Source organism: Haliotis rufescens, unplaced genomic scaffold (genome assembly GCF_023055435.1).
Source record: "Haliotis rufescens isolate VD_foot unplaced genomic scaffold, xgHalRufe1.0.p SCAF_70, whole genome shotgun sequence".
NCBI classification, from domain to species: Eukaryota; Metazoa; Mollusca; class Gastropoda; order Lepetellida; family Haliotidae; genus Haliotis; species Haliotis rufescens.
Window position 1 is genome coordinate 1,929,595 of NW_025964362.1, and position 26,756 is coordinate 1,956,350.

Consider the following 26,756-nt stretch of genomic DNA (forward strand, 5'->3'; position numbering starts at 1 on the left):
AAATTATGATATAAAAATCATAGTCAACTGATTAATGTTGTCTGTCTTTTACAGTAAAGTACAGTAAAGTTAATAATATCGATCAATCTGATATTTCTATCAACGTCTGGATAACAGTTTTTAATGTGGTTAAAGAGCTATAAGGAACCAACTATTGGAAATAACAACAATAAATATGTAGCCGAGGAGATCATTTTTGAAACTGGACACACATGACATCCTGCATTGAGATTATTTATTACCACTCAAAATATTCTTTTGCAAAACATATCCAATTTTCAGTCTGATATTCCATTAAGCTCGCGATCATCTCATCATCATCAGTCTGGTCCCCTAAAGGTAATCGTGCAAAAAAAATTCCTTTAACGACACTGTTTTCGCTTTCGGCACTCAACTTTTCTATCTCCCTATGCAGAAGAGTCCATGCGGAAGTGGCTGCGACGCCAACATGACAGCACGTCATTTGTAAACAGAGCCAGTCCATCGTTCATTCAGAGTCAGGTAACCAGGAAACAGTTTCGAGCATTTTGGTTGTTTTGTGGGAGAATGTACTGACCCTTAGCCCCGCATAGTCGTCGAAGAAACTGACACTGGAAATATGTCGTTTGTGATTGAATTTGTATTTTCACTTTTCGATCAATGACAGTGGGTCAAATTTCATTTGACGATTTGTATAATTTTGTAACATCGAACGATTGAATAGAGTTAAATATTTATAGTGCATGAAGAATGTATAAATCATTGATTTTTGCTGTGTGCAAATGCCAATTCTCTTTGAAAATACCGCGAGAATAATAAAAGAATATATTTTTCAGTTACTATGTTTTGACGCATTTTTTAAGAGACAAGGGAGACAATATACCAATTTTTAAAATCCAATTTACCATATGAGACTGGAATATTTTAGGTATATTGCGGTATGCCAAGCTGAAACACCAACAACAACATTGGCAGTCAGTCGATCACTTTATGTTTACAGCATAATAACTTTTGACAAAATACATATTTAATCGAAATATGTGGTGTCATTAAGGTAAATGATTTGAAGAATGAGGTATACATGTTTTTCCCACCATAGTCTGTAATGTGCACTCTTGCTTATATAGAGGCTGGTGCAAAATCAGCTTTAGACTTTAGTAGAACATTAAGGTGTGAAACATGATTCACGGCTGTATCAGAAACCAGCAGGGGTGTCATTGACTGGGAAATTTTGGTATCAATATTAAACTCAAAAGTATCATGATATATCAGTTAACAATTAAATGGATTTTTCTATATAATTTTATGTGTTGACATAATGTATGGTCATCTTAAATGTGATCATTTCTGTGACAGTGAATGAACTTATTCAAAATCAATATTCATAAATCTGTATCAAAACAGCATCGACATTAAAAAATAATTGATATCGCAATATACATTGACGTCACTAGCAACCAGTGAAAGTTGAGAAGAGCAGTACATCTGTAAAGCAGTGACTTACCTATGTACAATTGGCCTTGTTTTTGTTGGCTTGTTTCTATCAAGCAGTTTGGGATTGTCTCACATGACTGGGTAAGTTAAGCAGTTTTGTTTGGGGAAAGATGTAAGATACCAGTCACTAGGGGGGACATAGAAGGGACATAACTTGTAACAGCCACTGGTGGCGCTACATTCGAGCCCAGAAGTTCCAGCCTAGATCGGCAAGGGCAGAGACTGGGCTTTTAGGGTCAGTTAACTCCCTTGCCTCCGGAAGATGCAAACCACCTGATAAACATCATTATTTAATTCTAAAAGTGTGGATGGTTGACTTTAGTTAGTTTTGCATACATTATATAATTAAAACATTCCTCAATACTGTTAAAAACGGTGTGACGCCCAACTCACTCACTTGCTGGTGTTCATGTATCAGACATTATATTGAAAAACTGCAGTCATTACATTAACAGTTAACAGTTATTAGTCTGAAAATGGGAAAATGAATCCAACTGTTTGATGCCATGTATCTCTGTTATATATTAATTAAGGGTTATGAATTGTATGTTGGTGGTCCTAGGATACTGTAGTAGTAGTAAATAGGAAGAAGTCAAAATGTGATTTGTCACCCACAAGGTCCATTATCTCACGGTTGGTCACATTTGTTGTCTGATTTTACATTAGGGGTGTCATGATACATCAAAATATCAATATATTGCTATTGGTAAGCACTTAAAGTCAATAAATCGATTGTTAAATCAGTTAGGAATATTATCAATTTCGATTGTATTTACCATACCCTCTTTTGTCATGAAAAATAGAAAGTGAAAGATGAAGGGGTTGGAGGGAGGAGGCACATGAAAAAATGACACTTCTATTTTTTCAAATACAAAAATTATGAATTTGTACTTTATTTGGGGACTGCTAAATTATTATTTGGGGAGGGAGGATATGGTCATGGAAAAATGTTACATGTATTTGGGAGGGCCATGACAAAATGTTACATGTTAAATATGCAAAATATGATACAGTCCTAAGGCCAATCCCACCCACCCACCCACCCACCCACCCCCCGCCCCCACCCCCTGTAATAAATGACCTGTCTATGAGAATGTTCTAGAAAAACAAGGTCCTGATGTCTCTACAAGTACATGACGTATGATATAACAAGTTTTACTCCTTCTCTCCTGTTTCAGAACTACCACACCAGGTAGTGTTCCGATATTTCAAAGGGCCCCTTCTGCTATGTTACCAAGCATGTCCCTGGACAGACAGATTGTCACGGACCAACACGCCAAGTCCATCCTGACCACCATGAACAACCTCCGCAAGGCTAACACCCTGTGTGACATCACCCTCAAGGTCATGGGCGAGTCCTTCCCCGCACACAGGATCGTACTGGCGGCCTGCAGTGATTACTTCTGTGCCATGTTTACAAATGAGGTTTGATTTGATATTTCTATGTATCAGTTTGTATTGGTGTGAAATATGGAAATTATAGAATCACACCCGATTGTTTTTTGATATATAAAATATATATCAACATAATCGATACAAATTTAAAATTTGAGGCTTGTCGGGAAGTATTTAAAAAAATTTCTTGACAAGAATTGATATATGTGATAATGTAAATCTTGAAATTAACGCGAGCGTGAATTAAATGTGAAAAATGCAAGTGGTCTTTGCTCGCATTATTAAACATCGCGTTTATATCATCTATAAGACATTTTAGATAGCAGAAATACCAACTTAGACATACACTGAAAACAAACAACTATGTATTCCACACCACTGTTTATTGAGCATCACTTGTAACAAGTATATTAACAATGTCATTCAAACACTAAATACATCCTGTGAATTGTCACTGCTGGGGTTAAGACTCAAGTTCTACTCACTTTTGTCATCACTCATCACACCTGCAAGTCCAGACAGACGCCAACCATGCAACACAGTGTCCTTTTTCTTTGCAATTGCATCCAAGGTCGTCACGAGCCAGCGAGCATGTATTGTTTTAGCGGAAGTACTCTACTCAGCGCTAATGAGTGCTATTTGGTGTGTGATTGGATTAATGTAAGGATTCTCCTGTAAACCTGACAGAGGACATTTTCTTAAGACATAAATCCATGGATCATGCTGATGCATGAGAGGAGGGGGTGTCGCATTCATATTGAGTCGCATTTTTGGCAAGGGGCCCGCGGTCGCATTCTTTTGGAGATGCATTAATTTCACGATTTACAGTATTAAAGTATCCTTGGTTTCGTATGAGATATATATTGTACAGTTCGTATGCGATATGTATTGTATACATCATATGAGATATGTTATGTTTTTTATGTATGGGATATTTATGTTATATAGGTCACATGAGATATATCTTGTACAGGTGACATGAGATACATCTTGTGTAGTCATATGAGATATATATATATATATTATAGGCCATATGAGATGTGAGTCCCTGTCTTTTTATTGTGACTGTGCTTGACCCTGACTATAATTTGTCCAAAGGACCAGCACCAATCTGTCGCTGAATTCAAAATTCGTGCAAAATTAAATTACTTTGTTTATCCCCAACATAACACCAGGCCACCGGACAACCATTCTTTTAATTTTACTGGTCCTTAGGAAAATATACTAGACTCAGACCAGCGGACCAGTGTTATGTCAAGCACTGTACGAGTGTATTTCTAAAGGTACCTGGCGAGCGAAATACATGAGTTGGAATAAGAACAATGGATTGTAATACAACCTTCATAGCTGATGAAACGACCATAGACTGTTCTCTGAAGGTGCGACCTGGCAACAAAGTTAACTGCTTTCTCCGAGTTTGATATATAAGAAATGATAAGATGCCTTTTCTGAAATAATGTTTATAATAACATTTACATGCACAAACATCACCAAGAAACATCTGCGTTCAATGAAACATTTCACTACACTCTCAGTTTGGTGAAGGTGGGGGAGACAATCTACTCGTCAAGTCATGTCATGTTGGCTGTTTGATTTCAGATTAAATTATTAACATATTTTATTGTCCAAAAAGACAAAGGGATTGGGCACAAGTGTAACACTTATTACCGCCTTCTCCACTTATTTCAGTTTTGTGAGTCAGCAGATTGTTTATCTGTAATTGGGAACATTTGTAGCATAGCGCTGGCAAAAATTATTTAGATACAGTTAACTACGGTTATAACGAACACGCTTATAATGAACTGACGGATATAACGAACTTACTTTTCTGGTCCCGATTTTTTGCTGTAGTTATGTTGTATATATGCTTATAACGAACTACGGTTATAACAAACTAAAATTAGTAGTCCCACCCGACCTGAGTACCTGAGTTACCTGTCCCAGCCCTATATAGTGATGCTTTGAACCTTCATAATGCCATGGGGGGCACGGGTGGCCCAGTCATCTAAGGTGCTGCGATTCGCTGTGCAGAGTTGCTTCCTTTGGGCACGCCAGAAACCTATGATTGTGGGTTCGAATCCCAGTTCGCCCCAATTATGTTTCTAGGTTTGTCAGAACCATACCCGTGCCCGTTGGTTTCACCGAAGTGGTAAACGTCTGAGACCTGCATCACTTCTGGCTTTCATCCCACATTAAGCTTACATGCAACGATATAACTGGAATACTTTTAAAAGCGGCGTTCAACCCAACTCACTCACTAACTCATAATGCCATGATGTTTGCACTAGTACAATACAAACAATGAGAGTCTGTATACCCTCCCTTTTCAAACATATTTCTTTGCGAGTCCTGCGATGGACAACTCACAGACTTTATATATTTACATATGTCAATAATACAGTATTGAGATGCATGCGTAGTGTGTCACAGCATCTCTGGTGAAATAAGTTGTGTCTACTGGGAGTAGATTATCTGTCTGGGAGTAGAGTAGACGTTGCAGAGTACAGTTACTAAGTGCACCTGTCTCCTCTATTCAAATGTCGCCGCGAATAGCTGCAAAATTGCTGATGCGGCGTTAAGCAATATTCACTCACTCACTCTATTCAAATGACCTGCTGATGCCAAAAATAGTCCTGTCTGCATGTGATGTTATTGATCGGTACATCAACGCTGTTTAATAACAGTGTATTGTTATTATAGAGGGGATCTCTGCAAGGATTAGTATGAAATATTGAATAATTCATATAAGACCTGTGTTGAAATGATTTGAGTTCCCTTTTTATAATTGGACCTTCATGGCAGGCCAAACACAACACACAGTGAAAGAATCAGTAGACTTAAGGGTTGGATTGTGTCCGGAGATGAATGGTGTTCTTATTTCATTCCTCTTTCAGATGTCGGAGAAGGACAAGTCTATGATAGAACTGCATGAAATATCCTCGGATGTGATGAGAGAGTTACTGGACTTTGTGTACACAGAAACAGTAGATGTCAGTGTAGAAAACGTCCAGGAACTGTTGCCAGCTGCGTGCTTGTTGCAGCTCAATGGTAGGTAACTGTTGCAGCTCAATGGTAGGCAACTGTTGCAGCTCAATGGTAGGTAACTGTTGCAGCTCAAAGGTAGGTAACTGTTGCAGCTCAATGGTAGGTAACTGTTGCAGCTCAATGGTAGATTAATGTTGTAGCTCAATGGTAGATTACTGTTGCAGCTCAATGGTAGGTAACTGTTGCAGCTCAATGGTAGATTACTGTTGCAGCTCAATGGTAGGTAACTGTTTCAGCTCAATGGTAGATTTTTGTTGTAGCTCAATGGTAGATTACTGTTGCAGCTCAATGGTAGGTAACTGTTGCAGCTCAATGGTAGGTAACTGTTGCAGCTCAAAGGTAGGTAACTGTTGCAGCTGAATGGTAGGTTACTGTTGCAGCTCAATGGTAGGTAACTGTTGCAGCTGAATGGTAGGTAACTGTTGCAGCTTAATGGTAGGTAACTGTTGCAGCTCAATGGTAGGCAACTGTTGCAGCTCAATGGTAGGCAACTGTTGCAACTCAAAGGTAGGAAACTGTTGCAGCTCAATGGTAGGTAACTGTTGCAGCTCAATTGCAGGCAACTGTTGCAACTCAGTGGAAGGTGACCTGTTATGGGATGTCCTCTGATCTTTGTTTAGCAGTAGAGAGAAGTTACATGTGATTTTAATGAGATTGTGTATGTTTTATTAGTTGATACTTCTTGTACTTTGATATTGCAAGCTGTACCAATGACTGTGTAATCACGGCACCCATATAACTATTTCTCAGAAGCAAATATTTATGACAATCGTAAAGATGTAAGGTTATATTTGACAAAAAATTATTTTCATTTCTTTGTAGGTGTGAAAGAGGCATGTTGTTCTTTCTTAGAAAATCAACTTGACTCGTCAAATTGCCTTGGAATCAAAATATTTGCTGAACAACACAGCTGCAAGGCATTATGGGAAGCTGCAGAGTCATACAGTCTCCATCATTTCGAGGAAGTGGTTGGGCAGGAAGAGTTCAAGACCCTCCCTCTTGCGGAGATGGAGAGATTAATCAAAAGTGATGAACTTCAGGTAAATCTCATGTCAATGACGCTTTGATGCGAGTGAGTAGGAGTTTACATCACTTTTTGCAATATTCCAGCAATATCACGGTGGGGGACACCACAAATGGGCTTCACACATTGTACCTATGTAGGGAATCAAACCCAGGCCTTCGGCATGATGAGTGAAAACTTTAACCACTAGGCTACGCCACTACCCCCTTTGATGAAAGAGAGAAAGAGAGGGAGGGAGGGAGAGAGCTGATGCCACCCCTATTATTCCCCAACACCTGAATTTTGTTTGGTTTGCACTCTTAAGAAACACATTATGATCTATTCAAACTTTAATTTTGCACCCACTTCAAACTTTTTGCACCTGTCCTTCATTTGTCAGGTCGGATTAATAGGGGACCCTAGATATTGTCACCATGCCCTAGAAACCAACGCTGTATACTTCGAGCAGTTGTAAAGTTTGTGTGTGTTGTACAGGTTGATTTGTTGGTTTGTTGTTTAACGCCGCATTCAGCAGTATTCCAGCTATATGTCAGCGGTCTGTAAATAATTGAGTCTGGACCAGACAATCCAGTAATTGATATCATGAACATCGATCCATGCAATTAGGATCAATGACATGCTTCAACAAAGTCAGCGAGCCTGACCACCCGATCCTGTTAGTCGCCTCCTACGACAAGCATAGTCGCCTTTTACGGCAAGAATGGGTTGCTGAAGACCTTTTCTACCCCGATCTTCACGGGTCTGTTGTACAGGTAAACAGCGAGGAGCCTGTGTTCCAGGCAGTGATTGACTGGGTCAAGTACGACCGAGAGAGCCGATGTGAGTGTCTTCCGCAACTGCTCAACTATGTCCGACTCCCGCTGCTCACTGCTCGCTACATCACGGATGTCATCGACCAAGAGGTACGCTGTTATGCTTTGTAACAATGGTAACATCAGGCAACATGCAACACTTGACCTTGTAACCATAGTAACATCAGGATACATACTCTTAACACTGGACCTTGTAGCTATGGTAACTTCAGGAAACAAGTAGCACTGGACCTTGTAACCATGGTAACATCAATATACATGTAACACTGTACCTTTTAACCAAAGTATTATTGGGATACATGTACCACTGGGCCTTTAGGCCACAGTAAGATATAGAATACGCCACTCATCACTCGATGAGAGAAACATGATATTTCACTCGACACATGAAATATCATTTTTATTATATACTTTTTGCGCAGTTTGCTTCCGGAAAATTAAACTATTTCAACTTTCATAACAAATGTAAAACTTTGAAACGTAAATTCTCCCTACCTAATACACAGGGATGGTTCACCATCCCTTGTTTTTGCGACTTAAATAGTAATTTTGTGTTTGCAAAATCTTAAAAAATATAAGCAAAAGTATACAAAAATATTTCGGGACACAATTTTTTTGGCCATACATTTCAATATGATTCAACTTTAACAAAAAACATTCTTAACAAACTAGGAGGAGCTGTTTGGAGCGAAAGAATACATGCTGGTCAAGCAGCAAAAATGGTGCTCTGAGAAACGAACAGTCTCGATTGACAAGTTAAATGAGAAATTTACAGTTTATAAAGAAACATTTTCGAGAAAATAACAAATGGCAAGAAGTGATATTAACTCCATAAATGACCATCTGTCATTATTTTGCCTTGTCAACGTGGAACATAAACAGGATGTCAACAGTTTGTGTACGGGCTAGTCACTTACGATAAAGGGAGATAATTTAAGGGGAGGTAACTCTTGTATGACAATAGTTCCGTCAAAGTGTTATGTTCACTGCAGTGAAATATCAAGTGTTATGTTCTCTGCAATGAAAATATCACTTTTCTCTACTTCAGTAAACTCATTCTTTCACATCTAAGTATAAAATGATTGGGTATATGTTGCCTTGGACCTTGTTGCCATAGTAACATCGGGTAACATATATATCAGTGGATCTTGGAGTTGTCATGGTCACAGTTACATCAGGATACACAGAACCTGTCTCAATCACTGAAACAAAATGTCAGTACTAAATTGTACACTGTAGAACCAGTCTGTTCTTTTGCTTTAGGGAAGCACTACAGTGACCCACCTGAGATCAATCTCATTAAAATCAGATCTTAGTTCTCACTATCGCGAAACAAAGATCTGAGAACATCCGATTACGGGTCACGTCACAACGACCTTTCATCCGACCAATCAAAGCGTCACTTACCAGATCATGAAAGTGACAGTCGGAATGTGTTTTTGATCATGCAACCTCGATAATATTAACACGGGGTATTCCGAATGACAGTAACAACCCGTACGACTGATTCCGTCAAAATTATTGTCTATCTCTCGCTTCCGTGGGATAAACATTTGAACGGAGGAGGCGTTGCACAGTACGTGGGAAGCATTGCCATAAATCCCAACCATATATTAGACATTGCGGAATGTTCGTTTTAACAGTTTTCAAATTTTTAATCGAGAACTGCGTCAACAAATTTTTAAAGCTTAGTCTGAAATGGAAGTCACCAGGTTGAAACAAGTGCCGTAAAGCACGAGAAGGCTGCTTTCTAATTGGCTGATGTCAACTTCTTGTTAGTCATGTCAGTGGTCTGTCAAAGTTCGCGAAAGGTCATTCTGGCGTGACCCGTAATGGGATGTCCTCAGATCTTTCTTTAGCGGCAGCGAGAACTAAGATCTGATTGTAATGAGATTGCACCAGAGATGTAAGATGTATGTTTATAGCTTTGGCTGAAAGATGTTTGGCTGAAATCTTTGAAGTGTTTGATGAGACTACTTCTTCTATACCAGAACCTTGTTAGACGGAGTCACAAGTGTAGAGATCTTCTAGATGAAGCCAAGAAATTCCACCTTAGACCCGACCTCAGACTGAAAATGGTCAGCCACAAGACCAAGCACAGAATAGGTGGGTAGCTACGCACTGCAACACACATGGAGGAGACACACATGTCACTACCTTACCATATTTTCTTGAGTATAGTGCACACTTTTTTTCCAAAAAACACAGCCGTGTTGAAGGGGGTGCGCATTATACATGCCGTAATGAGTTTTGATGTTTTTTCCACCCAATGCAAAGACATTACCATGAGCACGTAACATGGGAAATACCATGTCAACAAATCCATACTGAAGTACGCAAATTAATCATGTATTTACACTGTCTGGTTATAAAAAGGTTTCTTTTTATATTAAAAAGGTTTCTTTTTATAGCTGGACTTAACTTTGTCACTTATTTCATTAATTTTACTCAAAATTCCTTTTAACATTGTTTAAATTAATTTCTACGAAATCGTGTTTGAAACGATCGGAAGATCACACAACTGACCGTTATTTACAGCAACCACAGTCAGATTACCGCTACTGATGCCTTGAAACGACCTTTAGTTGACAGAGAATGGATACATATATATATAAATGCCATACTTTGACTAGTTAAAAGTCATACTCTTGTAGTTTGACGATTCTATGTCAACATGTAGTTCTCGCGTTCACATGTGTGGGAGCCTTGACGGTGACTGGTCAAACTGTTCCTTGTGAAAAAAATAACCGGAAATAGCAATCAGCGGCACCCAAGAGTTTCGCTTAGGGTTATTATTATTTAAATATGTTCATTAAAAGCTGCAACTAAAATAACAAGATATTGGAATATATTATTCCTGAATATTCCTGCGCATAATATTCGATTTTTTTTTTCAAAATACGGAATCTGCTAGAGGGGGGTGCGCATTATACTTGGGTGTGCGCTATACTCAAGAAAATACAATGTTAATTGTAAGTAGAGTGTCAGGCTTTTTAACAAGTCATGTTTGTTTGTTTGTTGTTTAATGCCGCTCTCAGCAATATTCCAGCTACATGCTGGGGACCTATTTTAACATGGAATCCCCATGGGGTAAAATGTGAACCCTCATGACCAAAGGGGCACTTGTATTGACGGGGGATGCTGAATTCCCTTTCCAAACTCCTTTTAAAGAGACATGACGTACATCGTTTTGAGTGAGTGAGTGAGTATGTTTTTACCCCCCTTTTAGCAATATTCCAGCAATATCACGATGGGGGACACCAGAAATGGGTTTCACACATTGTACCCATGTCCAGAATTGAACCGGGTCTACGGTGTGACAAGAGAACGCTTTAACCACAGAGTTCAAATTAAGTTCAGCATGTTCAGTGGAAACACATTTACGAGAAAAAAATTTGATAAATTTCAATAAGGATTCAGTACTAAACACATCTGTGCAGACCCAGGCATAAAAGCATGATAGAGAACTGCTTATGTTTTGATGTAATGGGACTGTTATTATGAGGTCAATACTACATCTGCCGATAATTGTATCGGCAACAAATATTTGCATGGTTCGGCCTGATGCAAGAAACCTCAGCATTTGATAATTGTGTATCATGAAAATTGCCGGAAGCATGTGACATCATCAATTGTATGATAACATCATAGCCTTCCAGTGTGATGTTATGGTAGTCTCATAACTGTGCCACTGATAGGTTTTACATTTTACAGTATTGAAAATGTTTGATGAGTAGGCATTTTAACATTTAAAACCTCCGGCTTACACCATCAAATACTTAATAACACCCCTAAATCTGAAAACACATAATGTTTATCTCGTAAAGTCGACCAAGGCCGTAGTTAACTTTTTTTGACTGGGGGGCAAATATTTGTACAAGTATCACTTGTCCCAAACTTGTATTTTCATTATTCAAATAAAACTGTTTTCTATAAAAAAAAATCCAGGGGGGCAACTGCTCCCCCTGCCCCCCCGGCTGCCTACAGCACTGACAACCCTCTTCAATACACCTACTGGTATGACACCTGTAGTGTTCTTACTATTGTCATAACAGCCCCATGTGTGTAGGTTCCTGTTTGTAACCATGGCTACTGAGCATACTGTGGGGCACCATGTCCAGGGACTCTCTGATGTTATGTAGGACATACTGTTACTTCCTTGATGTACCCGTGAAGATCCGGGGTAGAACAGGTCTTCAGCAACCCATGCTTGCCCTAAAAGGCGATTATGCTTTTTGTAAGAGGCGACTAACGGGATCGGGTGGTCAGACTGGCTGTCTGGGTTGATGCATATCATCGTATCCCAATTGCGTGGACCGATGCTCATGTTGTCAATCACTGGATTGTCTGGTCTAGACTCAAGTATTATTAACAGACCGCCGTCATATTGCTGGAATATTGCAATATTGCTGAGTGCGGCGTTAAACAACAAATAAATAAATAAATCCTTGATGTGCTGGGGGAACGTGTCACCAAGTTATCTAAGGCGCCACAATTTTCTGATGACCTATAACCATGGGGTTGAACCCTGGTTCACATCAATTATATCTATGGGTTAGTCAGCACCATACCCATGCTTGTGGGTTTCACCAAAGTGGTAAACGTCTAAGAACTACATCACTTTCAGCTTTCCTCTAACATCAGGCTGACATGCCTGAAAATGAAAATATTGTAAATGAATTAGGGAGAAATATGAATACAATGAAATTCAACTATCGGTTGTCATATACATAGAGAATCTCGGCTGAGTGTCTTTGGAGATCTGTCTGATATCTCCAGGAGATGTTGCTTCATCTCAGTCAGGTGATATCTCAGGTTTGGAAGATAAAATTAACAATACCAACAAATCATGAATCCTTCTTGAACACGCTTCCTATATCTGATGTAGTTTGTTCTCCTGACTTAGGAGGGGCGGTCGGGTAGCTGAGTGGTTAAAGCGTTCGCTCGTCATGCCGAAGACCCGGGTTCGAATCCCAACATGGGTACAATGTGTGAAGCCCATTTCTGGTGTCCCCCGCCGTGATATTGCTGGAATATTGCTAAAAGCGGCGTAAAACCACACTCACTCATTAACTTACTTACTCTAGACATAGGGAGAGCATGATCGGTTCACTGAAACATGGGAGCATTCTCTACTGGTTTCTGTTTGTTTTCCAGGAATAGGAGATGCACTGGTTGTTCTCGGAGGATTTGGATCTCAACAGAATCTAGTCAATGCCGTTGAAAAATATGACCCCCAAACCAAAGAGTGGACCAGACTGCCTGTAAGTAAACCGAAATGATTGTGTTACTAATCGGGCGTTACACAATCTGCAACTGCATTAGTTTGAATGTATTCTTGCTTTACTGACATATACTGTAAGAAGACTGGCAAGCCAGATGTAACACCGTGCATCTTCCTCAGGCAAGGGAGTTAACTGACTATAAAAGTCCAATTTCCACCCTTGCCGAAGTAGGCTGGTATTATGGACTAACGAGTCTATGCATAGTCCAATCAAATTCGCGCAACGAAATCGAAATCTGGTTTTCGTAAACTATCATGCAGATTTCGGTCGATTGCAGGATTTGAGAAGCATGTGCACTGCTGACTCGTTGTCAACAGATATAATATTTTCATGTTTTTAATCAAAGTGCTCACGTGATTTGATGCACTGCGCGATGTAAGACCCGTTTTAGCACAATATAGATCTTAGATTATTGATCAGATCGAAGTGACATGCATGCATGTATGTGTGTGGCTACTTGTACTAGTCCATTCTAGGTAGTTTTATAGTGCTGAGATACCAGCAGCATTTTAACTTGGATACCCCACTCATACACGATAATGACCAGTCAACCAATAAAATACATCTTTAAACATCTTTTGGTATGACACAGCCCGAGATCAAACCTTCTGCTCTCTGGGAAGTCGCTCCATCCCCTGCACCATCTGTATTGTCTTGTGCTTGTCATATCTATGCTCAGGTTGAGAGGGAGAAGGTTGGTCAGAGGAAAATCTTCAATAGAGTGTACAAAGATGTCACACACTGGGAAGGAGCTTGGCAGTTTGCATGTAAAGGGAAGTAACTGCATGCTCTATTGCATCATGTTGTTTTTAGTACTGCACCATTTCACTGCCGGGGTCCTGTGTTCAAGGCACGGAATAATCAAAGATTTTTTAAAACTGGAAATAAAAACGAAATGTGCAGCATACTTTGTGATGATGCAGTGGTGCATGAGAACCGAGACTGTTTTTGTTTTTTAGCAGTGCTCGATTTAAGGAACTTGACTGAACTTGCACCATGTGAGCGATGACATTAATACCAAGTTGCACCAAACAAAACCAGGTTGCACCCTGGTCCCATGAATTTGAAACATGGGCTGGTCTGCTGCCAGTGTCACATAAATTAATGACGCATTGCTGTAAAATGTAATAGGAACTGCACATAATCCTAAAGTACCCACAGTTTGATGATGTCAAGCCCTCAAAGCATGACGAATTACACGTATTACACGCATTAGTGATGCAATGTGGTAAATAAACTTCAGAGGTTTTGAGTTTTGAAAGATCGACTTTGTGTGGACAAGAAAGGGTTAGTCAGACACAAAATTGAATGTATTTTGACATGCTCTTGGTGCATGTTAGGTTGCATTTTTCAATAATAGGCTGCACTTGTGCATGTTTAATGTAGCTAAATCAAGCCCTGAATGATAATAAGTCCATTTATAATGCACCGTATTTCCTCAAGTGAAAGTTCATGGCGCTACATTACTATTACCCTGGTTCATGGATCAGTGTGCACACGATTCTCATTTTCTTCTCCCTGGGGAGAATACAATCCAAGCTGCCTCACATTACCATCTCATCCAACCTGGTACCCATTCACTGCTGGGTTAACAGTCACGTTACCATCTCATCCTACCTGGTACCCATTCACTGCTGGGTTAACAGTCACGTTACCATCTCATCCAACCTGGTACCCATTCACTGCTGGGGTAACAGTCATATTACCATCTCATCCAACCTGGTACCCATTCACTGCTGGGTTAACAGTCACATTACCATCTCATCCAACCAGGTACCCATTCACTGCTGGGTTAACAGTCACGTTACCATCTCATCCAACCAGGTACCCATTCACTGCTGGGTTAACAGTCACGTTACCATCTCATCCAACCAGGTACCCATTCACTGCTGGGTTAACAGTCACGTTACCATCTCATCCAACCAGGTACCCATTCACTGCTGGGTTAACAGTCACGTTACCATCTCATCCTACCAGGTACCCATTCACTGCTGGGTTAACAGTCATATTACCATCTCATCCTACCTGGTACCCATTCACTGCTGGGTTAACAGTCACATTACCATCTCATCCAACCAGGTACCCATTCACTGCTGGGTTAACAGTCATATAACCATCTCATCCTACCTGGTACCCATTCACTGCTGGGTTAACAGTCATATTACCATCTCATCCTACCTGGTACCCATTCACTGCTGGGTTAACAGTCACATTACCATCTCATCCAACCAGGTACCCATTCACTGCTGGGTTAACAGTCATGTTACCATCTCATCCAACCAGGTACCCATTCACTGCTGGGTTAACAGTCACGTTACCATCTCATCCAACCAGGTACCCATTCACTGCTGGGTTAACAGTCACGTTACCATCTCATCCAACCAGGTACCCATTCACTGCTGGGTTAACAGTCATATTACCATCTCATCCTACCTGGTACCCATTCACTGCTGGGTTAACAGTCATATTACCATCTCATCCTACCTGGTACCCATTCACTGCTGGGTTAACAGTCACATTACCATCTCATCCAACCAGGTACCCATTCACTGCTGGGTTAACAGTCATATTACCATCTCATCCTACCTGGTACCCATTCACTGCTGGGTTAACAGTCACGTTACCATCTCATCCTAGTAGGTACCCATTCACTGCTGGGTTAACAGTCATATTACCATCTCATCCTACCAGGTACCAATTCACTGCTGGGTTAACAGTCATATTACCATCTCATCCTACCAGGTACCCATTCACTGCTGGGTTAACAGTCACATTACCATCTCATCCTAGTAGGTACCCATTCACTGCTGGGTTAACAGTCACATTACCATCTCATCCTACCAGGTACCCATTCACTGCTGGGTTAACAGTCACATTACCATCTCATCCTACCAGGTACCCATTCACTGCTTGGAGGACAGAGCCATAATTGGAACAAAGTCACTTGCCTAAGGTGACACCACATGTCCTACATAAGCTTTAAGATACACTGAATAATCAAGGTTGTTCTTTTTTCTGTTTTTGTCTTTATCATTAATTGGATTTCTGGTTTCTTGTTTCAGTGTTTAACACGAAGAAGAAGATATGTGTCAGCTGCATCTCTGGAAGGGAAGCTGTACGTGATCGGGGGATTTGATGGTCAGTCCCGCCTCAGTATGGCCGAATGTCTGGACATGACCGAGGATAAGAATATGTGGACCATTGTATCTTCCATGAACCATCGGAGAGGCCTGGCTGGCTGCTGTGTTTACAAGGGTAAGATATCATTCATATACCGTATTCGACGTAATAAGCGCCCCGCTCTAATAAGCGCCCACGGCGATATTTGCTGATATATTGGCTAGTGAACAAGCCAAATTTGCATCCCTTCTGATTGATCAATGTACAAAGGACTTATTTATTCGCGTATAATACGCACTCGTGTGTTATATACACCCTTAATTATGGGCAATTAAATTCTGGAAAAATATATCTGTCGCATATAAACACTTCAGGCTGTCAGCATAAACCACGAAATTTATCTTTCATCTATGTTTTTTTCTACCAAAATAATATTCTAATAAGAGCCCCCTATTTCTAATTTTGAGAGCGCCCCGGGCGCTTATTACGTCGAATACGGTAATTCATATATTTTGTAACTCTACGATGAATAAGCTTTTACAAAAAATACTACATGTTAGTTTCTGAAAAATATGTACATAGGAGAAAATCGCTATCAAAAAATGAACATTTTGCTCGATTTTTGCACATTTTTCTCCCAATTTGACCGTTTATTATTTTTCTTATGACATTTTTTTCATGTCATTCGATAACACTTGTAGAGACATTTATGTGCAACATGCAGAAATCCATGGTCCACTGACAGACCGTCACGCATACGAGTGACCCCTCTCAGGTGGTCACTTGTACGTCTCACGTACACGTTACGTCCTCTACTGGTTATAGTTGAATTACCAAGATCCATTCCAGCTCTTGCTACCTTTCGCTGTCATTACGCCCTTTGGGATTCCTGGTTAGAATCGGTCCCCAGCAACCTATGCTAGTCTCAAAAAGCGACTTTATATATCAGGTGGTCGGGCTTTGTGACTTGGATGATGGCTTGTCACCGTCCCCCGATAACATGGATCATTGCTCATAGTCATAATATCAATCACTGGATTGTCTGGTCCAGGTTTGATTATTAAAAGGCCGCCTCTCTGTCCTTGTGAATATTTTTCGTGACCATTTCTGAAAAGACAAAATGCAAAAGCACTTTATGTTTTATTATAAAATGTCCATTTTTTTCATGACCTTCCCCTAATATTTGTGTATTTGTTTATGACCCTAGAGACTGTCATATGTGGGGGGACCCTCTCCTGATTCCCTCTGACCCACCAGCCCCTATAATAAATTAAAACAAACTCATTCATGGACTCAGTTTAATAGAAGAGCGGTCTACTTCAGCCTTTACAATCTCCTCATCACAGTGGGTTCCTGATGGTTATTATTAGATCTACAATTTGAAGATCAAATATTATACACAGCTGCAGACACTCTTGTTTGTAAACATGACAGTCAATCAGACCCAGGTTCAAGCCTAATGCCTTGCAGGAGGGTAGAAAGGATAATGAAGGTGTTATGAGCAGTGTCAGAGATCAAGATATCACTGTGAGGTGCTTGTTGAATTACTAGCAAAGGGAGGTAATTGGGGTTGAATGGTCAGAGTTGTTCCCCTTAGGTTCACATTTAAAAGGGTTGATATTAATTTCATAATATTGGTTGGTTATGCTTTAAGATCTCCAGCCGCATCATATCAAAAGTTGTTAAAAGGTACTTATTGTTACCCTGCCTGGCACCTGATATTAAGGGGATAAAACAAGGACTGGTCAGCTCGTAGTCAGTATAATCTGTATGAGTGGGGTTTTTATGTTGAACTGCAGCCTGGTATCTCAGTGGCTTAGTACTATAAAACCAGCATTAATTCAAACTAGAACAAGCAGCCACACACACACACATGTGCATGCACGTTGCTATGATCTTAAGTTAACTTGATGTCAAAGCCCATTGCACCTCACCTCACCACCTCATCCCTTTCCTCACAAAGTTCTGGGTTAGAAATGGTCTTCAGCAATCCATGTTTGTCGTAAGAGGCGACTTACTGGATCGAGTGGTCAGGATCGCTGTTTGACTGATGCAGGTCGTCGTATCCCAACTGCTAAGCTCGATGCCCATGATGTCAATCACTGCATTGTCTCGTCCAGACTTGATTACCTACAGACCGCTGTCATGTAGCTGGAATATTGCTGAATGCGGCGTTAACCAACCAACAAACCAAAATCATGTATTTGTGCTACGCTTATTATTACCAAGCTGTCAGCACCAGGCCCTGGCTTGTTGGTTTCATAGAAGGAGGTGAAGTTCTACGACCTGCATCACTTTGGATGTTCCTCTACAATATTGGCAATTATTTACATGCTGCTGTCATACAGCTGAAATATTTCTGAGTGGCATTAAACAAGAAACAACAAACAAAACAAGCATAGTTGTGGCAGGTAAACAAACAGAAACCTTATCTCTATCTCCCTCAGGCCACATCTATGTGTGTGGGGGGTTCGACGGCTACACGAGGCACACCAGCATGGAGAGGTACAACCCCAGCAATGATGACTGGACCATGCTGAACGGCATGACTATTGGGCGTGAGGGGGCGGGGCTCGTGGTGGCAGGGGATCACATCTACTGTATCGGGGGATACGACGGCATCAATCTCCTGGACTCGGCCGAGAGGTACAACCCTGCCACAGAGGAGTGGTCAACCATCACCAGCATGTCCATCCAGCGGTCAGGTATGTCCGTGATCAGGCCTTTTTATTTCTGCAGGGGCAGTCGGGTAGCCTAGTGGTTAAAGCGTTCGCTCGTCACGCCGAAGACCCGCGTTTCGATTCCCGACATGGGTACAATGTGTGAAGCCCATTTCTGGTGTCCCCCGGTGTGATATTGCTGGAATATTGCTAAAAGCGGCGTAAAACCATACTCACTCACTCACTTACATTCACTGTATCCTTCCCTACACCGGACCGATCTATTTTCTAGTGGACTCGAGGTGGTGGGGTAGCCTAGTGGCTAAAGTGTTGGCTCATCACGCCGAAGACCCGCGTTTGATTCCCAACATGAGTACTATGTGTGGAGCCCATTTCTGCTGTTTTCTGGTGTGATATTGCTGGAATATTGCTAAAAGCGGCGTAAACCATACTCATTCACTTACTTACTCTTGTTGGTTTTCTTAATTTACCGTGCAGAGTCGTGTCCCTTGATCATGGGTTTGAATCCCGAATTTGCCCTGATTATGTTTCTGGGTTTGTCGGCACCAGCCTGTGTTCGAGGGTTTCACCAAAGTGTTAAATGTCTGAAACCTGCATCCCTTCAGGCTTTCGTCCCGCAGCAGGCTGATATACTGTTTTATCTGAAATACTGTTCAGTGCGGCATTAAACCAAAGTCATTCTTACTGACTCTTCTATGCAAAAAGGCAGTAGTAATATTACTTATAAAAAACAGGATTTATTTGAGGTAATTGTCCAGAAAAACTGACTAAGTACATGTTGAAGCCAAAATACAGAAAAAGATGCCAAAAATATAGAACACTCACAAATGGAAGGCTGTGTGTTGCAATATACCCACCAGTCATGACAGATCAGCTATAGTCATATGACAAAATTGAGTGTACTTTAACATCTTTTGAGTTGTATAATATTCAATCAACAGATCAAGCACTAGAGCTATAACGATATAGTGAGGTCACAATACGACGTATCCCGATACTATGCATCCAATCAGTTTGTATCCCCATACAGTACCGCTTAAGTGTTAAACATACAATGCATATTATTTCAAGCGTAAATCACATTCAAATATTTCAGAAATATACATGATACAAATTTTATAAAATTCTATTCAGTATACAGTTAAAAATATAAACTTGGAGCAAATTAATCTATTCATAGACCTCTTCAGGCCATACATAACGGAAAATGCGTTGCCATGCAAACTTATTGAAAACACTGGTAAATTGTAGATTATGAGGCCTATGATTATCTCCCTTCTTTCTTTTGTATTGTGTGATGTCATTGTTCTGTGATATTATGATGTCACTCGCAGCAACGCAATTATCCGTTAAGTATCAACCTGTCCATATTTACCATGACTTCCTCTGCACTGACTCACTCCTCACCCACACAGGAGCGGGTGTGGCCGTGCTGAATGATGTCATCTATGTGTGTGGAGGTTACGACGGGACCGAGCACTTGGCCACGGTGGAGAGTTACGACCCCAGCACCAACCACTGGACGTCCCTGCATCACATGAGGATACCCCGGTGTTATGTGGGGGCATGTGTGGTCAGGGGGAAACTCACAGTTGTAGCAGGGTAAGGACTTCCACCTTTCATGGAGATTGCAGTTGTTAAGAATTGGTTCTCAGGCAGTGACTTTTGAAAATATAGTGCGGGCGGGAGGGCGGGCGGTTGCACGACATGCGCAGTACAGCAGTACACATGTAAAGGGAAGTTACTGCATGCTATTGTTGATCGCATTGTTTTTAAGTATTTGAATTTTTTAATTATTTTTTTTTAAATGGAAATAAAAAATGATCATGCGGCTTAAGGATGATGCGGGCGGTGCCTGAGAACCAAGACTATTATTTTTTTAGCCTTAACAGGGTAATGCTATTTTTACAGGGCTTTGTTATTTGTAGAAGCCTGAGGTCTTCCATTAACTGCCCGATGAAGGAGGGCAGTTGAAAAGACGGAGGGCTTCTGCAAAAGATAATGCCCTGAAAAATAGCGTTACCGCTATTATAGCTAAAATGGATGGAATTTGTTATCAAATAAAAATAAACAACACTATCAGTTAAAACATTTACTGCAATCAACACACAACGAATGTCACTGACCCACTTTTACAAATATGGAAACGTCATAGGTCAAACCAGAAGACGTCACTATTGCACTCCCTATGACGTCCCCCTAACAGTGGGTGTGATAATGGCCTGTCGTCAAGCAATCTGATGGCGTTATCAAGACCTGCTCATTTCTGATAATATGCGGGTGGTTTAATGATAATTCTATCCAATTTAGATAAAATTGAATGTTACCATCTGACCAGTTGAACTCATGTCAGGGTAAATAAATGGACTAATTTCCGAAAAATCTAAACAGGTGTTTTTATGATACTCAAACCCCAGAAATGACTAAATAATAACTTCTTCTTCTTTTTTTAAAAATCTTTATTCACATTTCAAATAACGTGTAGCATTTCATTAAATTATACATTATTCAAAAAACAATCCCTTTACATCAAACTTTCAAAACCTTTTGCAAATATAGACAATCATAAGATATGATATTGTACTAGTTTTCTTTGCTAGGATTGAAAAGTCTTTGGAAGGAAGACCAGAACTGAAAGAGAGCTGTATAATTGCAATTAACATGGTCATATTGTAGTATCTAATAACTTCACGTTGAATATGTTTCAACTTTAGCTGAAAACCCTTTCGTGATAGTTTAAACACAATAAATTTGATAAGTAATATAACTACATTGAGAGAGTTGTTATTCTTCCCCTTAAATCCAAATAAAATAGTCTCTTTACAGAAGTCAAGTCCTCCTTCCACAATTACTTTTCTTGATCTGTAAATCTTTTATATAAGTCCAAGTGGTAGTAGGGTAGCCCTGAGGTTTGTGCGTTTGCTCATCACGCCCCAAACCATGGTTTGATTCTCCCCACATTGTTGTCAGTGTGTGAATGGAATATTGGTAAATGTATTAGACCCTGTCAACCCAAAATTTAAAAACTTGGCACTCGCCATGGTGACACGAAGGTCATAATCATTATAAATTCAGTTTCATGAGTACTGAAAAAATATTCACTTTTGTAAATAGTCAACATTTAATGTTGTCAACATTTGTCACAAGAATTTTATTCAGGAAATTAATTGTTATTTCTTGACTTTATTGTATTGTTTGTTTATTTGTTTGTTTAACGCCGCACACAGCAATATTCCGGCTATGTGACGGCGGTCTGTAAATAATCGAGTCTTGACCAGACAATCCATTGATTGCTATCATGAGCATCGATCCTCACAATTGGGATACGATGACATGCATCAACCAAGTCAGCAAGCCTGACCACCCGATCCCATTAGTCACTTCATAAGACAAGCATAGTCGCCATTTATGGCAAGCAGGGGTTGATGAAGACGACACTATTGTAAATGTATTTTATTGTTACCATGGTTACAGGTATGATGGCAACACCCTTCTGAACACTGTGGAGGCATATGACCCCATGACAGACACCTGGGAGATCCTGGAGAACTGTATGCAGACTCCCAGGTGTGACGCTGGCATCGCTGTGGTCAGGATGCCCTGACCTTCACCTTGACCTTCACCTTGGGCTCTTGCTATCTCTCTGGTCAGTGTGTGGTCACACTGTTGGACTGTCGACACTCCCAAGACACTCCCAAGACCAGCACGGCATGAGGGGATGTCATTGGTACCATGGTTACAGCATTTTGGTTACCAAGGTTACGCCCATCTGGCAATGTGTTGTCATTGTAGGTAATTCTGTGAAGTGTTCTGTTTAACATGTGAAACAGTTCTATACGATGCACACATTTAACATCAATCTGTATAGGATTCATTTGAAAACATATCCTTTCTGAAAATCACAACAATTTGTATGCAAGTTTACAGTAATTACAGAGAATGTTTAAAACGTGTAAAATATCCACGATATGTGAAGCTGCTTCAAGACAACTACCTGGGACACTAATGTTCAGCTGATGCAGGCAGTTCTCCCCCTGACTGACGAGGAGTCATTAACATCAGACAAAGATGAAAAAATGTGTCGGGTCTATAAGAAGACAAATGGTTTTCTGGAAGAGATTATCAATTCAAGAGATTCTTCGTTTTCTTTATCTATTTTTCTCCTATATATTTATTGTCTTTAACTCATGTAGATAAGTGCTTTTTGTATGAAAAGAGGTATTGTCATGGTAACTAATGTACAAGAACAAATATTTGTTGGGGTGAATGTTTGAATGTGGGTATTCATGTAAAAATGTGACCAGTACATGGGGTGGCATTGAACTGTGATATCAGTAGTAAAACCATCCTCTATTGTCCAGAGTATTATATCTCAAGTCAATTATAATAAATACCCTGGACCCATTCACCACCATAGCTTCGTGTCTGAAGTCATGTCACCATCTCAATCAGTCTTATCATTAACTGTTCACAGAATTTATCTCTATCATGAGTGTACTTAAATTGGATGGCTACTTTTTCAGCATCATGTAAATTGGATCTGGGTCAAGATTAAGCTATGGCAGTGAACGGCGATTATTGGTATTATAATAGAACAGATATCCAATACCCTGGATAACCTAGGATGTCTGTCATGCAAGATTTGGGTACCTGGAATCAGGGGGTTTGAAAGGGAATCGTATGATGTGTGGGGTAGAAATTTTCACATATTTATCTTGCTGTTTCATGTTCCACTTGTGATTCTTTATGTTTGTTTATTGAAACGTTTACAACTCTCTTTGCTTTAATGTTCTCCAGACCGTAGTATAGATGGAGTATATAAATTAGCACTGATTTTGAAGGTTTCTACAAGTGCTTGGGTGGGGTCATATTATTGATGGTGATATACGGTATGTGATTATTTGAAAACACTCCAGTTTCCACATGAGGCCTAAATGTTTTGAGCTCAATCATAGCGCCACCAGTAGTTATTACAAGTTTTGTCCCTTTTTTCTATGTCCCCCCATTTGACCAATCAGATTCCACCTCTCATATCACTTGCAGTTGCTTCAAACCAAATGGCGGCACCCAGTCAAGATGATGAGATTGATATTCAAGATCTATATTCTAATAAAACAGGTCTTTCCTCACAATATGCATCAAGTTGAATAAGCAACTTGATAAGAAACATAAAATGATTTGGAAAATATCTGTTGATGTAAGAAATTCCGTCAGTCAACCGAAATCTGCATGGCAGTTGACGAACTGGATGTTGATTTCGTTACGCGATTTTGATTGGACTAAGTATGCATAGACTTGTTAGTCCAGCCAAAATATAACTCCATAATTCCAGCCTAGTTTGGCAAGGGTGGAAACTGGACGATTATAGTCAGTTAACTCACTTGCCTCGGGAAGTTGAAGATTGACTTAATCACAGCTGCAGGACTACAGAACCAGTTGAGCACACCTCCGATTTTTTTCAGGTTAAGAATATATTCAAGTAGTGTAGGCAATGGGGTCAAGATGCCAAGCCTTCTTGAACCATCCTAAGATTTTTTTATATTGTTTTGCCAAATACTGAGTTATTCATTAACTTACAAATCATGGCAGTATTAAGCTGAAGGATGTTTTCACTATGCCATTGTTACCATGGTAACATCATATAAGTATTTAAAGATGCTGAAAGGCATTGTCTTGCATTTATTGTTGAACGTGATTGTTGTTCATTGTTATCTTGTGGTTTCATTGTCAGACTTGAAGATTCTCAGTGTACATGAAATCAGTCTCATGTGATGTGATATTTTGTGTTGTGTAACTACGGCAACATACAAGCAGCTAGCACAGGATATGCCTTTTGACAAGTTTAAGCTATGGTCTCATCCCTGAAACTAATGAAAATGATGCAACGTTTATCATGTATACAAACTTTTCTCAGGTAATAATATTGATATTACAATAATAGCTTGGGCACGGGTGGCCAAGTCGTCTAAGGAACCACGATTTGCTGAGCAGAATTGCGTCCCTTGGGCAGGCCAGAAATCTGTGATTGTGGGTTTGAATCCAGGTTGGCCCCGATTATGTTTCTAGATTTGTCAGCACCATATCTGTGCTCGTGGATTTCACTGAAGTGGTAAACGTCTGAGACCTGCATCACTTCTGACTTTCCTCCCATATTAAGCTGACACGCTTTGATATACTGGTAACTGGAATACTTTTAAAAGCGGCGTTAAACCCAACTCACTCACTCACTCCATGTATAAGCAAGGTCTAAGCACAAAGGCATTATTACCCTGGTCAATGGATTCGTGTGCACAGGATATTCAGTCTGACTTCCCTGGGAGTACAGAACCCAAGCTGCCTGAGGTGCAAGAAAATTAATGGTCACATTACCATGTCATCCTTTCTGGTACCCACTCACTGCTGGGTGAACTGAGGCATACTTTGAACAAGGTCACCTGCCCAAGGTCACACCACATGTGCCACATGTCCTTCAGGGTGGGGCAGGTCCAAACTCCACCGAGGCCCTAGCAACTCTCAGGAGTCGAGCTAGTGAGGGGGTGAGTGAGTGAGTATGGTTTTACGCCGCTTTTAGCAATATTCCAGCAATATCACGGCGGGGGACACCAGAAATGGGCTTCACACATTGTACCCATGTCGGGAATCGAACCCGGGTCTTCAGCGTGGCGAGCGAACGCTTTAACCACTAGGCTACCCGACCGCCCCTCGAGCTAGCGAACACGGTCACCCATCCAAGCCCTCTCTGCAACCAACATGCTTAGATTCGCCTGATTTGTGACCCATGTGCTTTTCTTATCAGTACTACAGCATTATTTAATCTTTACAGTTGCCAACTTCATGCTGGCTTACGAAGTAGTTGTGCCACACACTTTCCATGCTTACCACATGCAAGTAAAGCTTGTTTATGTCCAAAAATAATGTTCAAGCACATATTGTGCCATTATTGTAGAAAGGCTATTGTTGGTGTTTCCTGAATTGAAATTGACAACCAATTTAAAAAATGGACTTAACCCATGCCGCTTTATGAATATTTTTGCTAACCCCAAAGAGTTCATGTTTATTTTAGTCATGGAAGAAAAATGTACTGTTTTCAATTTAGAGTTAGGGTACCAGTAGATTTAACTGCACTAAATGCAACATTTGAGACCTCACACTGCAACCCACTCAAGTTCCATGTATGAATTATAGTTACACAGGATCGTAAGCCATTACTTTGTTCAGAGATGTGACCAAAAATATAACATTGAAAAATGCATGTTTAAGTAAACATTTTGTCTTATGAATGTAATTTATATTGTATGTTTGATTACTGTACCGTTCAGTCTCAGCTGAGGGAGTGTACATGAATAATGGTTGTTCCAGTTGGTCCATCAGCTGTGAACATTTATAACAATGTCTGGTTGATGTGTTCATGATCTTTACAAATTAATACTCAAGGTCACACAATATTTATTTTTAGCTTCACAGGCCTGCCTACCCTACTGAAAACCAGCTGGAAAAGAAATAAATGAAACATAAATATATTTATTTTTATTATGGCACCAACCAGTAATATAGAATCTCTTATACAATATAAAAAGTTATACATATATTCCATGTCTTCATCACTATCAGTGATGCGAGAAGCCAGCTACAGTTTTACCGCCAGAATGATGTTCATATAAATAAATAATGATTGACATAGCTATTTATATTCATTTTTATTTTTAATAATTGAATAAATCTGTGAAACATAAAATTTAAATAGTATGGCCCATGGTTCATAAAGCCAGAGTAATTATATTTCCTGTCTTGACGATTTCCTCGCTGCGAATTGCTGCAAAATTGCTGATGCGGCGTTAAGCAATATTCACTCACTCACTCTCACTCACTTGTCGATTTCCTGGAGCAATAAAAGACCTCTTTGTATGATAAGTTAAAACAT

At 40.1% G+C, this 26,756-nt stretch overlaps 1 protein-coding gene across 1 annotated transcript; it reads left to right on the forward strand.

The window, feature by feature from the left end:
* Positions 1 to 387: 387 nt before the first annotated feature.
* Positions 388 to 24,902, forward strand: LOC124135289 (kelch-like protein 12). Its single transcript, XM_046500556.2, has 11 exons — positions 388 to 501; positions 2,652 to 2,898; positions 5,763 to 5,916; positions 6,736 to 6,953; positions 7,690 to 7,839; positions 9,741 to 9,855; positions 12,907 to 13,013; positions 16,097 to 16,289; positions 18,602 to 18,859; positions 20,251 to 20,437; positions 22,310 to 24,902. The coding sequence occupies exons 2-11, from the start codon at positions 2,701 to 2,703 to the stop codon at positions 22,437 to 22,439; spliced, it is 1,710 nt and encodes a 569-aa protein (XP_046356512.2). The 5' UTR covers positions 388 to 501; positions 2,652 to 2,700; the 3' UTR covers positions 22,440 to 24,902.
* Positions 24,903 to 26,756: the final 1,854 nt, after the last annotated feature.

Bases quoted from the DNA above. Each gene is read 5' to 3' on its own strand.
- LOC124135289 (XM_046500556.2), top strand. From the start codon at position 2,701: ATGTTACCAAGCATGTCCCTGGACAGACAGATTGTCACGGACCAACAC. The intron at 2,899-5,762 runs GTTTGATTTGAT...TTCCTCTTTCAG, and splicing joins GTGCCATGTTTACAAATGAG to ATGTCGGAGAAGGACAAGTC. The intron at 18,860-20,250 runs GTATGTCCGTGA...TCACCCACACAG, and splicing joins CATGTCCATCCAGCGGTCAG to GAGCGGGTGTGGCCGTGCTG.